The 19,116-nt window shown below is 33.8% G+C and overlaps 2 protein-coding genes across 2 annotated transcripts in view; both read right to left on the reverse strand.

Moving 5' to 3' along the window:
* The window catches only part of Alpha-man-ia (alpha-Mannosidase class I a), a 102,018-nt gene extending 85,978 nt beyond the window's left edge, over positions 1 to 16,040 (reverse strand). The window contains exon 1 of the mRNA XM_064051147.1: positions 15,380 to 16,040. Within this exon, the coding sequence (XP_063907217.1) occupies positions 15,380 to 15,946 (567 nt within the window). The 5' untranslated portion in view covers positions 15,947 to 16,040. The remainder of the gene's footprint in view (positions 1 to 15,379) is intronic.
* A 150-nt stretch (positions 16,041 to 16,190) lies between these two features.
* LOC135125487 (RE1-silencing transcription factor-like) lies at positions 16,191 to 17,701 on the reverse strand. Its single transcript, XM_064051149.1, has 2 exons — positions 17,428 to 17,701; positions 16,191 to 17,375 (listed from the first exon to the last, which is right to left on the reverse strand). Exon 2 carries the CDS (start codon positions 17,351 to 17,353, stop codon positions 16,250 to 16,252), a length of 1,104 nt encoding a protein of 367 aa, XP_063907219.1. The 5' UTR covers positions 17,354 to 17,375; positions 17,428 to 17,701; the 3' UTR covers positions 16,191 to 16,249.
* Positions 17,702 to 19,116: the final 1,415 nt, after the last annotated feature.

A 19,116-nucleotide genomic window follows, 5' to 3' on the forward strand; every position in this document is an offset into this window, starting at 1 on the left:
CACTATCTCGACTTTTCGATTTTTCAGTTCCATGATTTTTCAATTTGTCGAATTTTTAAATTTTAGATTTTTTGTTTTCTGTTTTTTGTTTGAGTTCTCGATCATTCGATTTTCTGAGTTTTCAGGCTTAGATTTTTTTTTGTTGTTCAATTCTTTAAAATTTTTGTTTTTTAAATTTTCCTATTTATCAACTTACTGGGATTTCAATGTTTTGATTTTTTGATTGTTCAATTTCTTGATTTTTTTAATGTTTAGTTTTTGATACGATTTTTTTTTTCAAAAATTTTCAGTTTTTCAATTTATTAACTTTACGATACTTCAGTTTTGCTCGATTTCGATTTCTCCAATTTCTTCATTTTTAGATTTCTCAATTTTCCGATGTTTCAGTTTTACGATTTTTAAATTTTTTTATTTTTGAGTTTTCAATTTTTGACGTTTCTAAATTTTTCGATTTCTCAATTTTTCGATTAACTGATTTTTTGATTTTCCCATTTCTCTATTTCTCGATTTTTCAATTCTTTCTTCAATTGTGATTTTTCAATTTTTCGATTTCTCAATTTTTCAATGTTTCAGTTTTGGATTTTTTCACTTTTCCGATTCTTCAATTTTCTTTCCATTTTTCAGTTTTTCAAGATTTCAGTTTTGAATTTTTTAATTTTTTCAATTTTCCTTCCATTTTTCAGTTTTTCCGTATTTCAGTCCTGGAATTTTGCAATGTTTCGGTTCTTGAATTTTTCCATTTTTTGATGTTTCGATTTCTCGGTTTTTCAATTTTTCGATAGGTATTTTAATTTTTCAATTTTTAAGTTCTAGATTTTCCGTTAATTTTTTTGTTTTCCTTGATGTTTTGATTTCTCGATTATTCGATTTTTCAAGTTCTCGGTTTAGATTTTTTGGTTTTCCAATTCTTCGATTTTTAAATTGTTTAATTTTTAGATTGTTCAATTTCTCGATTTTTAGATTTTTCAATTTTTCGGTTTACCGATTTTTTTTCATTTAAAATATTTCAATTTTTCAATTATTAACTTTTCGATTTTTCAATTTTCGTCTAATTTGATTTCTTAATTTTTTGATTTTTTGACTCCTCTACTGTTGATGTTTTGATTTCTCGATGTTTCAGTTTTTGAACATTCCGATGTTTCGGTTTTTCGACTTTTTGACTTTTCGAGTGTTCAATTTTTTGATTTTTGAATTTTAGATTTTTGTTTTTTTGATTTTTTTGGTGTTTCGATTTCCCAATTCTTCAATTTTTCGATATTTTAATTTTTCAATTTTTCGAATTTTTCAATTTTTCTTTTCTTTTATTTCTCAATTATTGGATTTTTTTAATTTTACATTTTTCGATTTTACTATTTTTTGATGCCTGGATTTCTCAATTTTTCAAGTTTTCAATACTCAATTTTTCAGGATTTGAATATTGAGAACTTTTCAATTTCTGGATTTTCAATTTTCAGATATTTTAATTTTTTGATTTTTTAATGTTTCGATTTTTGGGTGCTTTGATTTTTCGATTTTTAAAGTTTTTGATTTTTCGATTTTTCCGATTTGTTGTCTATTTTAAGTATATTTCATTTTTCAATTTGCGCCTTTTGCGGGAGTATGCTGCACTTGACGGGCGAGGGAAGTTCTGTCGAAATAACCTTCGACCAATTTTTATACTTAGCACGTAGGGTTCTTACTAAGCATTCCTTATTTAACCGAACAGTTATTAATTTAATTAAGCAGCTATTATTTCACCAAGCATATATTATTTTTACTGAGAATTTATTTTTTAACTGAGCATTTATTATATAACTTAGAATTTATCATTTTGACCGACCAAAAATACAGAGCGTTTAAAAATAGAACTGTGGATTTAATTTGTTCCCTTGTAACAAGAAAACGGTATTAATAATACATTTAGGCGAATAAACTAACAAATGGGCTTAATAAGCCTTGTTTGCTCTACAGTGTCTAAATTGTGTTTGAATAATATAATAATTATCTCGAATATTAAAATTAATATGTCAAAAGAATACGAGAAATGATTATTCTGTGCTGAAGGTATGTTGTGGGCCGCCTGTCATAAATTATCATTACTCTTCATTATCCCCCTTAATCTTTTCGCCTCGGGGGGAGTGGAATCGCGGCTCTCTATGTGATCCAGTAGTCGTAGAAAGAATTGCGTCAGTGCAACCCTATTTTCCCGGCGGAAAGCTGAGTGTGCGTTTTATGCTGATCACTTTAAAACCTAAATATTATAACAACAATTTAAGCTTATAACCGTATGTTACTTATTACATTTTCAGTTTATAATTTCAATCAACCAATGAAAACAATGGTGCACTTTAATAATGTGATTGTATTTAATAAACCTACATAATCAACAATTGGTACATTGGTATTCTTTGGGGCTTTGATGAAGCTATTATAGAAGCATAATTAATTTTTAAATTGAAAACCGCTGATGTAAATCCAAATGAAAACCGAATTGCTGTAATTTTTGGAACGAATTAAAGTTAGTCAACTGAAAGCATGATATAATTCCGCTTAAATAGCATTTTCGACGGTAACTAGTTGATTAAGGATTACAAAATGTGTCAAAATTGCCGTGAGATTGCTTGAAAATTATTACAAAAACTAAATCGAGCTAAAATCTGTTTTGATCCACAGCAATGCACTTCGGACAACAAGTTTTGCATCCTCCATTATCTCCCATCAGCACTCCACCTGTTGAAAATTCCATTTATCTCCATACCGATAAACCCGATAATTGCCAACCAGTTACCCCCATAAAACGATACCCATCCATGACACCCAGCTTTTAATTAACCCATGCCCATTCGCAAAACCCTTTATCTGATCGCCGACCCCTCAAAACACGATACTTTTTCTTGTTTTCGCGTTGACGCAGGTATGCTGTCACGTCAAACTCGGACGGAGGTCCAAAAATAACACCAAAGACAATATTAAGACGAAGAAACGCGAGATTAACGATGATTTAATGCGATAAGAGGTCGTTCGAATACTTTGTTGGCATCGTGAATGTCGAATGCAGCCAGCAATTCAATAAATTCCAGCTGCTGGAAAAAGAATGGAGGGTCGAGTGTTGCGAAATTTGATTTTAATTCGCCGGGATAGAATTCCACAGGGTGTTGAGTTAATTGGGTTTTAGGACGGATAGAGTCGAGCTGCATGGAGTATTCCCAAATTGTCGCAAGCGTGATATATATGCAAATTTGTGGAGGCGGAGGTGCACAACGGATGTTTTCGTACTGTATAATTAAGGGTATATGGAAGTATTGGAACTTGTGGAAACAAGAAGACTGACGAACATCTTAACAGCATTACAGAGTACAAATATTTCCCCAGGCTGATTTCAAATGAAATGAAATTTTTATTCCATGTGTCCATGTTGATAACAACGAAGTCAAAATCGTAAGCATGAATTAAGCGAAAGTAAATAAAATAGCACAATAAAAAACGACAGTTCTCATTCAGCTGCTTCTCAATTATTTAACAAAGATTTTTTATTTGGTTATTAAGTTGTTATTACTTGGTCAATAAAAACGTGTTTTTAAATTTGTTCATTCACTCTGACATACAAAAGCGGTATAAGAAGATGAAAAATTTAATTAGTATTTGTTAATTTTCACTTTCTGAGCTTAAGGGGACTCGCTACACCTCATTGTTTTTATTACTAATGTGTCGGAATTGACATACTTACTGAAATATTGATCGAAACATCTTTATCCTTTATCAAAGCATTTACATTTTTGGAGCAATTGTTAATCCTTTTCCTATCATGGCTGGAAAAGCGCACTCCAGACCAAATATAAACAAGTTAACAAAGTTTGGTTTCTTAACATTATTCGTTCGAATCAAAGGCGGTGGCGGAATAACATGATTAAAGTATCATGTTGCTTGAACAATTAAACGTTAATCACACACATTTAACTAACTTTAGATTATTTTCTGCTTTCAACGCCACCTGCCTCGTTGCAGAGCTGTCATGTCCCGATCCTCTTGCCCTTTTACAAAACAAATACAGAAAATTTAGCTACCCAGCATTATCGCAACAAACTTCTAATTTTCCGTCCAAAAACAAAGTTCATTATTTCATTCATCAAACTTTCTTCCCAAGGGGACACGATTCATTAGTTAAATAAGAACATTTTCGGGATATAAATGAACTTCTTGAATTCAATTATGAACTTTCGACGTGGGCGGAAGACCTCACAAATAACATCAAGGTAATGTAAACATTTTGTAGGCACTTTTTCTTTTCATATAAACACAATTTGTGCTGCTTTTGATTAGTCGCTGGTCGTTGTAAAAAAATTGGAATGTTTTTGTCAACAAGAAAATGAATTTATACTTTAAAGTACACCCACATATTTGCATATCAAATACAATCGCAATCACAGACAGACGGAACTACTTTTTCAAATTCTAGAAGGTATGAAACGTCGAATAAACTTCTCGCAAATTAAAAAATCCACTCTAACAACAAAACATCGAACACAGAAGAAACTCCATCTATCGAAAAAACCTCACGACCAATTCTTTGACACGACTTGTCGACCTAGAGGAAATTGTGTTAGGCGATCCATAAAATTTATCAAACTCGCACAAAAATAAAAGGCGAGTTTTATTTCGACGAGTGGATAATGGTTTACCTATTACGTGTGGGAAATGTTCAGTGACGCGCGGAACTCGACCGACATTGACGGTTTTCGTAACAGTGTACACTGCAAAATCGCTTGCACAAACCCGTTCTATATTTCTACACAAAATCCCGAATTTATCACCTGACGCGGTATACGAGGTGCGTTTTTTAATTCCACTATTTACGATCGCATTTCTCGGCGATATTTCAATTTTATTCGATAAACTTGTTTTTTTCTCTTTCGTTTCAATTAGTGATTTCTGCGCTTCGCCGAGCAAAAACCCTCTGACGATAATTTCGTTTGTCATTTCGTAGACAGCTTCGCTTTCTATCGTTCTTTAAGTAGATCATCCAGTTATTTATGTTCAGTTATTCTGACGTCGCGTGCGGTTTTGAATTTAATATTATAGCGGGATAATGGCTGAAGTGCGGTAGACTTGCTTTGTGTACGCTGGTTTTGTTTGGGATCGTTTTCTCGTATTATTTTCCCGTTGTTTTTTGTTCTTTTTTCCCACAGGAGTAATTAATTTTGTCGCACTGACAGCCGAACGAGATTTGGTGTCACGATCGCCGATTTTCTGCCGAGAGTCGTTTCTTTTTAATTAAAATGTGATTGTTCTGGGAAGTTTCGATTCGATTGGACCAAACGAAATTTTTTTAGTTTTCTTCGGAATTTCCGCGGCAATTAAGGTTTTTTATGGACTATTAACACCCAAAGAGATAACAGCAGTAAAACACAAGTTTAATGTCAAATGAACAAGAGAGAGATTTTTGTCCACCTATATGTAAACGCGTCTACTGTCAAAAATACAACGCTTTTTCTTACTTCTTGTCGCAAATTTGATCGCCGCCAATGCCCCTTGACCTCGCCGCCCCCAGCGATCATGTCGAACGCCTATTACGTCCACCCATCTCGGCCGACCGTTATTTTCGTGCAAACCTTATGACAAGCAATAATTTTTCCGTCGTCGCTTTTTCCGCAAACATCCATCCATGAAAATCAATTTTCAACACACTACGCGAATCTGAAGGCGAACATCCTGCCGGTTGAAATTAGGCGGTAAATTTTACACAGGTTAGCACAGTCTTAGTATCGTGGTTTACGTTCTGGCTCGGTGGAAGGTGAAATTGCCGGTCTTTATTTATCCTTCTTTGGACGTCTGGTATGTCGGGTTTTAGTGGTTTTATGGTGGAAGTGGAGATTCTCATCGTTCCGCTCGAATGACGAGCGCATGGGAAATATTTGCAGGGAATTGATTGAGATGCTCGACTAATTGATATTAACGACGTGTGTAAATAGGGCGGATGAAAGGTAACTGCGAAGAGGGAAATGTTTTAGCGGATCGTGGAAAATGCAACCGAAAAAATCTTGACAGAAATTTTCTTTTTTCCTTGAAGGAACTTTTCCTATTAACTCTGATAACACCACTAAAGAACTCAAACAGCTACAACAGTGAAGTAGTGGGGTAGACCTGGCTCTTTTAGTACTTCAGGTTGCTCTAGAACCCAACTTCAATTAAACTAGGAACCTTGAACAACTATGAAATGACGTGGATTCTATATGGGACAAAACGGATTACCCTGAGACACTGGGTCCTGCAAGGATTCAAAATCCTTAGGGCGGCAGGCAAATCTGGGACCTCGCGATTAATTCGCATTGGTATTTTAGACCCGAGGGAAAGTCAAAACCTTCTTCATGTATCGCTACATGCAGCTGCAGTTACGCAGATTTTTGGCTCAGTTGTCTCTCTTGTTGTGGTCACGTCGCATCTCAGTATTTATAAACGATATGAACAAGAGCCAGAAACTCTATTTTGTAACAACTGTACATTTTTATGTTCAAAGATGTATACAGCTGCGACACGGAAACTGTTTTACATGCAACACATCGAATTATCCACCTCCATACCCTTACTATGACTCACGGTTTTATAGCCAGCTTTTCGTCATTAAAAAGGGTTATTAATAATTGTTTATTCATGTCTGTCGTTGCCCACTGTGCGTCGCATATATTTTACACAATTATCGCACTAAGAGTTCGTAACTTTATTTTCTCCAATTTTAGTAGTCAAGGTAGAATGCACTAGATATTCCTAATTTATTAAAACTGAAGCCGTTAGGTATTTTTTAAATTATGTATAAAACCAATGCTGATTATGGAAATGCACTTGTGTTTGTTTTTACACTTAGTGCACCCTCATTATGTGTAAGTATAACTGTGCAGAGGTTCGCCTTGTATTGCGTGTTGCATAATTAACGAGCTGTAATTAAAACACATTAGTATTTACACATGAAGATGGATTATTAAACTACACACTATAAATATAAATTTTAATCGGTTTTATAACAATGAAGGGCTATTAATTAAATCAAAATTATTTTATCATTTTCATCAACACAATTTGAGTCAGAATAAAAGTAAGGTTTTCCTACCAAAAAGAGATGACTCAATCAGACATTGGAAGGAAGACGGCTAGATAAAGAACTATAACGGTGCAATGATTTGAAATATTCTCGTAAAACTAGATAAAACTCAATCTTTATCAAATAAAATTGAATCAAATCAATTATTATTAGTAAGATTTTTTGTTACGCAATGCTAACGTTTTGCTTGTTATCTGCCGATAATAACGTTTTTCACATTACTTTGCAAAAACACCTTCTCGAGGTCGTTATATGTTAAAACGCTATGTGTATCTGTCCACATACTGATAATGATAACAATAACGAATTTATGCATGCGCTACTACGGTTTTACTCATTCAAAACAAAAATTACAATAACTGTTGGCTTAGCTTACAATGCTCAACAAAAAAAATTGGTCGAAAGCTGTTTCGACAGAACTCACCTCGGATCTAAAGTACATGGTAAATTTTTGATAAAAAGATATTTTCTCATCCCGTCATCAATTTTACTGAACAAATCCTATATTAAGCTCCATCCCTCGGCTTACGATGAATAAAAAAAAATCATTACAATTGAGATAGAGCGGGTGGGCGGGGCTTATATTTTGCCTTTTTTTTTCTTAATATACATAGCCATCTTTTCATAACAGGAAACTTAAAACATAGTTAAAATGGTATATTTTTGCAAGGAATTCGATATTTCCTTCTACAAATTTTCCATTTTAAATACGTTTTAAGTTTCATGTCTACCCTATCTCAATTCTGATGATTTTTGTTATTCGCCGTGAACCAATGGGGCGGAGCTTAACTGCGAAATACTTGTTTCTTTACAATAACTTAAAAACATGTTCTTGAATATTGTCTTGTTCAAAAAATACCATGTATATTGAGAAAAAAGGGCACAATATAAACCCCGCCCACCCACCCCATCTCAATTGTGATGATTTTTTTCATTCTTAGAAAGTTGAAACACGTTTAGAATAATAAATTTTTGTAGGGAAGTATGGATTTTGCAACTAAGCTCCGCCCCTAGGTCTGGCAATGAATGAAAACTTCATTACTGTTTAAGTCAGGGCAGGTATGGGTGGGGCTTAATCTTTGGCTTTAATTTTTTCTTAGTATTCTTTGAATAACACGATACTCAAAAACATGTCTTCCACCGTAATTTCTTGTCCCGAAATAATAAGGATTTTGCAATTAAATTCCATTCCTTTGGCTTTCGACGATTAAAAAAAAAATCATCACAATTGAGACAGGGTGGGTGGGCGGGGCTTATATTTTGCCGCTTTTCTTAATTTACGTAGTCGTCTTTTCAGAACAAGAAACTGAAAACATGTTTAGAATGGTAAATTTGTATAGGAAATATCGATTTTGCAATAATGACGTATACGCCACTTATGCTGCAAATTTCGCCCCATTTTCGACGATTTTCTAAATTTAAGTAAATACATTTTCTTGTAGATTCGGACCGCAGCAGAAACTTCCAGCCTCATTTCTTCGATAACTCCAGCAATTTTTCCACGATCGCTCATAATAACGCAATTTTTAAAAATTTCAAAAAATTCTAATTTCACATCGAATAGTTCGAAAAATAATTTTTGACTTTTTTTTCTTAATATGTATAGTTTTCTTTCAATACCACGATACTTAAAAGATGTTCCATATGGTATTTTCACGAAGAGAAATATGAACTTTGCTTTAAGCTCCGCTCCACACCTCACGACGAATAAAAAGATCAATCACAATTGAGATGGGGTGGGTGGGGCTTATCCTTTGATTTTCTTAGTACATATAAAATACATAGTCTTTTTTCAACAATAAAGTACTTAAAATATCAAAAGATAAATTTGACAATTATGTTTTAAATATCATGCTGTTGAAAATGGGTATACATTAAGAAAAAGAAGCCAATAATTAAGCCCCACCCACCCGCCCCTGTCTCAGTTGTGACGAATTTTTTATTCGTTGTCGGATAAAGGGACGGAATTTAATTACAAAATCCATATTTTTCTACAAAAATTTACTTTTAAAAATGTTTAAGTTTGTTCTTCTTCTTCTCTTCAATTTTTAAGAAGTGACCTAAACTGAAGTGCATTTGATATTTCTTGTCTCAATTTTATTTTACTGAAAATATTTTCTAAGGCATCTTGATGTACATGGTATTCAGCATTTTTGAGTTGAGTTTTTACTTTACAGAATTTTGTGATGACGTCATTAACACGTATGTCAACTTGGATTGGTGCACTGTAATACAAATTAATTGATTTAATCAATCAAATAAATTGGCATATTCATTAATTTTTTAAGCCATCACCTGTATGAGCAAATCAAAAAAATATGAATGCAATGATAAATCACAAGTAAAAACCAATAATCTTATCTTAGGAAGTACTAGCCCTGCTCACCTACCCTTTACTTTCTTAGAGGATAGATATGTCCTTTGCCAAAATCAGTCCTATCTTACCAAGTACTAGCCCCGCCCACCCGCCCTCTATTTTCTATTACCAAAAATTGCCAAAACTAAATTTTTTACTGAAAAAAATAGCCACGCACACTTTCAGCTATTCCAACTTAGATTCTACGAACAACTGTTCTTGTTCTAAGACTTCTCTTTTCACTAGTTTTAATAAAAAGTTTAAGTTTTGGTTTACTATTTTAAATTAGTTCAGTATATTAGTATTCTACGATTTGTATATATTTTTTAATCATCCATGGACTTAAGGGTGCCCAGTAGCAGATCGAAAAATGAGCTAAATAGATTTTCATTTTACGGGCGTAATTTCAACTTTGAAAAAAAGATCGACATTTCAATTGATGGATTATGTCTAAATCTCTGGGGAAGACACAATACTTTTTAAAATAAGTGATTGTTTAGTGTTTAATTAATCGTTCATTCTTCGAAGGAAATTGCATTTTTAGACGAGGAGAGAGCATTTTTCGCTTCAACTTTTATATCAGTGCAAAGACAACATTGAGCTCTATGGGGAAGACCCGGTCATTTTTGTTTAAAATTTATATTTATCAAAATATTTGCTTTTTAAAAACATACTCAATAATGAAAATAAAGTGAAACTAGGCAACCCTATTTACAAAGATCCGTTTCAATAAATGGTTGAGTTTTACACAGCAGGGAGCCTTGCCGACCGACTCTTTCAGGTAATCAGTTCAGGTACTTTCGGTCATAAAACTCATAAATACTCTTAGCTGACCAACAAGTCGACTACTTTCAATACTGACATAATTTGATTTAAAAGTATGCAAATTTTTATAATTTCATACATTCTACTAAAACATTTTCTTTGAAAAAATTATTCAAATATTTTTTATTAATCTGTCATTTTATATATTAATCAATACACAAAACTGACGAGATTTAGATTCTCATCACTTCACTAACCACTTATTTACCTGTACAATCATATTTATTTAAACCTATTCCTGTGTGTGTTTATACTAGAAGGTCAAAAGATTCATATGAACTGCACATAACGCGAATGCAAATAAAAAATTTTGATTGTACAATTTTTTCTTTACAATTTGTCTAATGGGTTGACTTGTTTAATAACGAGAAGCTACTCTCTCCGGAAGTAAGGCATATAAATAAAATTTTTCTAGGGCTCTATCATATTATTTTGCCAAAATTTATCATCTCTAACGTTCGGTTAGTCTAAAGGATTTTTCTGCGCACCATTCTGGATTATTTCGTTCGCCAATCGTGTTTTGTTCGACTAGAAAGACATCGACGTTTGAAAGTTTTTTGAGAAATAGTTTTTGCGCTATGACATGTGAGGTATTTCAATTGCCTCGTTAGATACATCGTCGTCCGAGAACTTGTATGATCCACAGACCGGAGCGCGCTCAGGCCAATGTCGACTCTATAAGCCTCCAGAAATTCTGCGGGAAATAGTTATTATTTAGATGCTTTTGTTTACACACATCTCACATGTTTCACTCGATTTTGACATGCAACTATTTTTTTGTTTAACTAAGAATTAATTCTTTCATTGCGTTTGATACTAACGCCTAAATTAGCAATACTAGTGGAACAGTAATCATGCAATAGATTTTTTTGGGATAGTACAGTTTTTTTTTTATGTTTTTGCAGCAATGTGTTCTATTTTCTATTAATTTTTACATATTTTTAGTCACAATTTTGGTAGTTATTTTTTACTTTTATTTTTAGCAATAATAAATAGTCCAAACATGAAAAAATCAAACAAATAAAAATTGGAAAATCTAAAATTTAGAAATCGAGAAATTGAACAATCCTATAATAGAAAAATCGAAACATCGAAAAACTGGAAAATCGAAAAATTAAAAAAAAAGGAAAATCAGAAATATGCATAGAAGAACTAAAAACTCGAGAAAGTGAAAAATCTAGAATTTTAAAAAATGAAAAATTAAAATATGGAAAAGTTGAAAAATTGCGAAATTGTATCATTGAAAGATCGGACAATTGAAAAATCGAAAAATAAAAAAATGGAGAAATCGAAAATTTGAAGAATGGAAAAATTGAAAATGTCAAAAATTGAAATATTGAAAAATTGAAAAATCAAAAGTTGAAAAACCGAAAAATCTCAATAATGTATTTATAAACCACAAGTTCAGGATTACGCTACTAAAAAATTGATAACGTCATCTCAAAATTTTGCCGAATAAATTCTACTAAAAATGTGCAAAATATGATGAGTTTTTACTTGTAATTTATCATTGCATTCATATTTTTTAGATTTGCTTATATACCTAGGTGGCTCAAAAAAATTAATGAATGAGTCAATTTATTCTACTGATTAAATCAGGAACGACTCACTCCATTTTCCCAGAAATTTTGGGAATACTGTTATTTTTAGTCTAATCCACAATGATTTACGTGTCCTTGCAAAATGTTGATGATTTCATCACAAAATTGTGTACCTAAAGTAAAAATTTAACTCGAAAATGCTGGATATGTTTCATTGTATTTTAGGTGCGAGGGAAGTTCTGTCGAAACAACTTTCCACCGATTTTTTTGCTGTTATATTTGAACATAAACAGTTTATTTTATATATTTTTAAAACATTATAAAGAAAATAAAAAGTTATGTTAGACTGAACCTTGTGGGTTTCTCATTCTATTTTCCGCAGCATTTTAAACTTTCAACTCAATTTCTTTCAAAATACATACAAATGGATTTCGATGGTTATTTCTCTGTACCCTTCATTTCAAAATAAATAAGCTTATCTGGTGTTGTTTACCGATTTGCATTTTATGACGGACTCCCTACAGTGATCATAATCTCTCCTCTCTTGGGTCGCTACCTTCCGTGGATCGGTACTTTGGGTTGCATAGTTACAAAAAATAATTCTTCTCACTGGAAACGATTTTGCGGGCGACGACTGCGGACCCTCAATGAAATGTCTGCTAATTAATTGAGTACGGATCTCTCACTATCTGTCTATATCACTTTATTAAAATGAATAGTAAAATTTGGGGCGATTGTGGAAATAAGATAAACACTCCCTGATGAAGTATCCAATTTAATTTAATACAGAGTCATCAAAATTGATTGAGAGAGTTGGTAAACCTGAACTTGAATAATTTGGTTTATTAAGTTGTATAAAAATATTAGCTGTCAGATTTGAAGTTTCAAGTATCAAATTTCAAAACTCAGTGGCGTCTTTTTTCAATTTTTTTTTTGGTAAAAATATTAGTTGTCAGATTTGAAGTTTCGAATTTTTGTCACGCCACTGAATTCATTGCCATATAACCTTAAACAAATCTGTCATAAGGTTCACAAACTTCACGACAAAAACAGGGGGTACCAATTCTCTCAATCAATTTTGATGACCCTGTACTAACCGTCCACAGTCCAGTTATGTTCTTAATTAAATATAATTATTATTAAACGTCAAATTATCCGCCGCTAACACAAGGAAAAAATACTCAGAATCATTAACTTTGGATATAGTCGTACATCTTTTAGTATTGAACTTAAGTCGCTAATAACAATTTATTTCTTCCCAAAATCGGCAAAAGTTTGGTTTAACTAATTATTATCAAAGGAGTTAAAAAAAGAAAAACTGTAGAAATAAACAGTTTTTGTATCACGTTTTTAACATATTTGATTACACATTACTAATTATGAAAGGTCAAATATCTTTATCATTAATTGCAGGAGCCAGTGAAGTCATTTTCGGAATGAATATCTACTTTTCGTCAAAAAACAAGATAAAGGCTATTATAAATATTTGTTAATTTCAATATTCCGAGTTGTAAGATTTCTAAATACTTGACAATTATCACATTTCGCACAATCCAACAATTGTTTAAATGTCGACAAAACTAATAAATCCAAGACTAAAGCCATAAGCCATTAAACACGCTATTATCATAACGGAATTACCGCAATGATAACCCAACATTCTCCATTTTTGTCGTAAATACCAACCTTTCTAATAAAAATTACACGCTTTCTCAAATAACAACGATAACAAAAATTCCGCTACAATTTTCAGTCCAAATTTTCGAAAGTGTGTCAATGTTACTACTGCATCCATTGTTTGTGTTTTCTCCGTAATTATAGTAGCAGGCTATAAATTATGATTAACACACAAAGTAAATTATGCAAAGTTACTAATAATTTTATATGGGCTATAATTTCCTCGTTTAATGGGAAGAAGAAGACAGCGACTTTATTATCTCAGATAGAGATCTGAAATGCTCCATTAAAATCGCCGTAAAATATGTATAAAGGTAAAAGTTTTTATTACTTCTACATTCACAACATCCACACTAAGAAAAAATCGATGTTAAGCCGCTTCTACACTGCGCGCACTAAAAACTGCACCCCGGGTGTCGACAATTTCGACGAATGTGTCTATAAAACCTGACTTTAACGAGATGTTGAAAATTTTTATCGCGTGACGTCACACGATATCTCCATTAATCAGCTAAATATTGTCCATGAAATAAATTATACTCGCTTGATAAAATGAATCATTTTGGCGGAATTTTTATCTCTTAATAACCGCAGAACATCCGTTCGGTAAGGTGAAGGATGCGATGTGATTACAAAGAGATAGACGTTTTATTTAATTAGTGTACATTTTAATTTACTAAAACGTTTCGATTTAAATTATCATGTGTTACGTGGGATGTGTCTGTCCGAAAGATATTTTTGGACACTCTGACGCCGATAAAGGTCGTTATGCATTGATTCTTCTAAATGTGTTTAATTAAAATAATTTCTCATGGAAACTACCGATTACTTGAAAAAAAGAACCCGTCGTTAATGGTAATTACTGTGGGTATTTACGGTTCGACAATGTGTTATGTTAAGTTGTTAATAATTTTAGTGTATGCTACCTAAAGAACTATTTTACTTTAGTCTTAACTATACCTTATACATACACAGGTATCGCTAATCTTGATTTTTTTTAGTAAGTTTATATTGGACGCTTTGCTACTGTGTAAATGTTACGAAATAAACCCATACGGCGTCGATTACATTGTCACGATGAGTGATGACTCATCTCGACGGCGGAGTCCAGAATAACCTCGAAGTGGGTTTCTGGTTCAAAATTGCAAACTTCCAAAATCAAAGACTGTAAGACCTTGTACGGGTAGAACTACATCAGAACAAAATATCTATATTACATATATGTATTATGAATAATTGTTTTATTTTTATTTCACTTCAGCCTTATTTTTTCTTTTTGTATTGGTTAATTTTTCTCAATTCTTGTTTTCAGATGTTTGGTCTAATAAAACATGTTTTCGTTGTTGGTTCGTCCTACAAACTTAAGCATATACGATTATTTATATATTTACTAACTCAAAACCCAGTGCCAAGTAAATTGTATGACGTTTCTGTGGGTCCAAATAAATAAAAACAACGTGTCTTCAATGAAAACCATAATCATTCTAACCCCAATTTTTTTAGCAGCACATTTTGGCACCAAAAATCCCCCCAGACAATGTTGCCAGTTGAGTGGTATTTTAATTTTTGAACAGATAATATGCCAAAATACAAAGTTTCAAAAGGCAGCCGAGGGCGATGACCGCCTAACAACACTTTTGACTCTCCTAAACTTGTTGAGATTTTAACCCATTAATTTACCATTTAGTAACCAGTATCGACGGAGAAAGTAAAATTGTTACAAATTTCCTTCACATTAGGAGAAATTCGTCCGTAAGTCGAAAGAAACACGACACAATTTTTTTTCACCTTTGTAAAACTAACAACATTGACTTTTTGCTCCTGTTATATTAAATTTTTCTCCGTCATTACCATTACGTAATAACCACGTAAAACCCCGTCTAATAAACACCAAAAACACCCACCTACCTCTTTGACCTTATTCCTCCTTTCCCTTGCCACCGGGTCCGCGTCCTCTCCGCCCGCCACCAGCGGATAGTGGTCACTCGCCGCCGCTGCCACCGTCACCACCCCCGTATCCTGGGGCACATCTCCGACTTCCTCCCTCCCTACGTTCTCGTCCACCCTGGCCGTCGACGAGCCTCGCAACCCCGGCCTCTCCAGCACCTTCAACTCCCGGTCCTCGTCGATCTTCGCCTTCAGCTTCTCCCTGTCGTCCGCCACATGCGGGTCCTCCCTGACGTCCTCCTCGTGCCGCAGCAGCCGCTGGCCCTCCTCCTCCAGGTGCGGCGGCGGCGGGATGAGCAGCTCGGGCCCGGCCCGCTTGATCTGGTCATACACTTTGTATACGCTCTCCGAGGAGTTGCCGCGGAACTCGGGCAGGAAGAAGAAGGTGCCGAAACAGATGAGGCCGAAGGTGACGAACACGGAGAAGATGACGTACTTCTCGCGGGCGCGGAAGGAGCGGCGCGAGAACGGCACTGGCACCCCGTTAATAAAGCGCTGATACGTGGGCAGGATGCCCGTGGACGTCATTTTCGCGGCGTTTGCGAGAGGTTTGTATACGGAGAAGTGTTACGAGTGCCAAAGGCACGCCATTAATGAACTGACTGACAGATGGAAGTGTGCGAGAAGAGATCTGCGGAATGACGGGCGCGGTCGGTAAAACAGGCGGGTGTGAGTGGCGACATCTAGGGGTGCACCAGAAACGCGAAACCAAAAAATCGAAATCAGTAAGTAGACAACCAACCTTACACCTTCAATAAGTAAAACAACTTACTATTAACAAAAATGTTATTTTTATTTGTTCTTTATTAAAATTACAAAATCGTTTCACTGTCACGTCTTCCCTTTTCCACACACTCTCCTCACGTGTTTCTGTAAAGCATGTTTCGTCTTTCCTTTAAACCCACAACCTTCACACACACACCACTCGATTTTTGCAGGATCTGTATGCCTATGCAACAAATGTTCTTTTAAACTAAACTTCCGAATCGTCTTAAACTCACAATAATCACACTTAAACCAATCCGACTCCTCTGTGGAATGCGTCTTCAAGTGGACATTAAACTGAAACTTGTGTATGCCTCTAAACGCACAATGTGGACACTGAAAATACTTCCCGCTTTCAGCAATCCCGTGTTTCTTCAAATTATGCGAAACTAAATCTCGTTTGCGCTTCGTTTTAAAAGGACAAACCGCACATTTGAACCAACGAATTTCTTCTTCCGATACATGGTTCAGCTTGATGTGTCTGTTCAGGATGTATTTTTGTTTACACTTGTAATTGCAAAAATCGCAATCGAACCACCTGACTTCCTCGGGATTAGGATGTCGTACTTTGGCGTGCCGATTTAAATGCGCTTGTAACTTAAATTTGGCTGCGCATTGTTCACATTCTAACCACTGGATTTGATCTTCAGATGTATGTTTTAGTAAAATGTGAGACTTCAATTCTGCGTTATATAAAGCAGAGTACGAACACTGTGTACACCGGAAACGGCGCTCTCTTCCTCTTCTGCTGCGTCTTTTCCTCGATTTTGGGAAATCTTTTCCTTCAATGTAAATTGATGCACGAACTTGTGCTAGTTTAGTGTGTTGGGTTAGAACATGCATGGGAACATCGTTCTTCCAGTGAGTGGTGTACAAACACCATTTGCACTGGTAGACCCCAAAGGCGTAATGTTTGGTGAGGTTGGAATGGGAAACCGTGAAGAGAGTATGTCTTATCAACAAAAACTTAGAGTAACTAGTAAAGTCGCACTGGAGACACTTGTAAATTAGTTGATGGGAGTCTTGTTGTGTGTGTTTTTCTGAGAGGTGCTCTCGAAAGCGTGTCAGCAAATTGGTCTGGAAAGTAGGGCAAACTTCGCACTCATATGGCGGTATGTAACCTGTACACGTGAATGGTCGCTTGAGGGGCTCTATGACTTGTGTACACATTTTGAAGTTGGATCCATTGGAACTGCAAAAGTGAGGTTAGGTTACATTGTAAAAATAGTAATAATTGTGACTACCACACAACAAATTCATCTGTACAATTGCTGTTAGTCTTCTGGTGTCACAATGGTGAAAAAATGTACGGATCTAAAGTAAAATTAATCTAAAAAAGCTAGGTTATGTTTATTGTTCACAAAAAACAACAAATAGTGGATAATTTTTGGTGCTCGAAAGATATTTTTAGTCGAAATTGATTTGGTCGTAGTTAATTATGTGTACACTAGTGTGAAACACTTGAAAACAATATCGTAAACAATGTAACAGAAAGTGAGGTTATGTTAGTTTGTTGAAAAAAAAAAGTTAATTTAATATTTTTTTTCAGCTTTGCCACATAAATAATAGCAAATTTCGCTGCTCATGTACTTTAAAAAAGCCTGGTTAATACCAACTCGTTCGTTAAATAACTATTAACGGTATATTCAAAAACAAGCTTCATAAGACGTTATTATAGAGTACGAATCCCAAAATTCAGGATGCTCCAAAGTGTCTCATGAAACGCGTATTTAATAGAGACTTACATTGGGCGAAATATTTATATTTCATGTGTCATTTTGTATTGTTGGTTGCCTAATAACATCCTGAAACTGTGCTGAAATAATAAGAAATGAAATTAATAGTAAATATATAGTTATAAATAATACAATGATACCATTCTTTCGTAAGTAATAAGTCGGAATGGTAATTTTTTCAAATTTCTCTTTATTTAATTACGGTAGTGGTGTAGTAAAATTTTTGTGTTAAAACCTAAAGCCTCTCAATTTTACATTTGTATTTATTACATTAATTATTTAGAATTAAAATAAAAAATACATTTTATTAAAACAGTTGGACAAAAACTTGTTGAAAAATAGTAAGTTGATACTATGAGGCAAAAGATTACATCAACAACAAGAAAATTTAAAAATCTCATTTTGAATGAAAAACAACTGCTTAAATTTTCACGCAAAGTAGTAAGTATCTTCACAAACTGTTAACTATTCAATAGTCGTTTTCATAGATAAACGACTTATCAAAAAAAAAGAAAGCGTAAAGCTAAAATATTATGCACTGCCAACCATTTTTAAATATACTTATCTTCAAATTAAAAACATTGGCGTATTTCGCAACCTTCGGTATATACATATACCTTAACACAGAAATTCTACGTTAATAGAATGTCGAAAATATTGTAAACTAAAAACTCTTATTCAAAATAAAAAAATACAAAAGCGACTGCTTCAGAAAAATGTTATATAAAAAAATCGCTCCAATGAAAATTGGTTATTTAATTATTATTTCATTCTGTTTTACATACATTACATTGCGGTTTTTTGATAAACTTGGCTTGACTTTGGCTTTAATTTAACGTAAAAATAAAGGTCATGAAAGTATTTAGCTGTTGCACAGTCATTTCGGTAATCGCATAAAATGCATGTATTTAGTTTGTAGACGTCCCTCACAATACTTTAAAAGTTAATGAGTATTTTGAATATCTATCCACAAATCCAATTTTGCTTCGTCGAATAACATTGAGAATAGGAACAGACTCATTATCGACTGTTATTTGTAAAATATCTTAATATTAGTTCTTTAATGATGTCATTTAAGTTGTCTGGTGTTATTACTAATCGTACTGTTTCTTTCGCTTCTTCTTTTCGATTTACACCTGACCAGAAGAGTCAGTATCCCTTATACATTCTTGTCATACCTCTTCATTTCTTTTTTGT

Source organism: Zophobas morio, unplaced genomic scaffold, assembly GCF_036711695.1.
Source record: "Zophobas morio isolate AGI-343-1 ecotype UQ-CSIRO unplaced genomic scaffold, CSIRO_AGI_Zmor_V1 ptg000008l, whole genome shotgun sequence".
In the NCBI taxonomy this organism is placed as follows: domain Eukaryota; kingdom Metazoa; phylum Arthropoda; class Insecta; order Coleoptera; family Tenebrionidae; genus Zophobas; species Zophobas morio.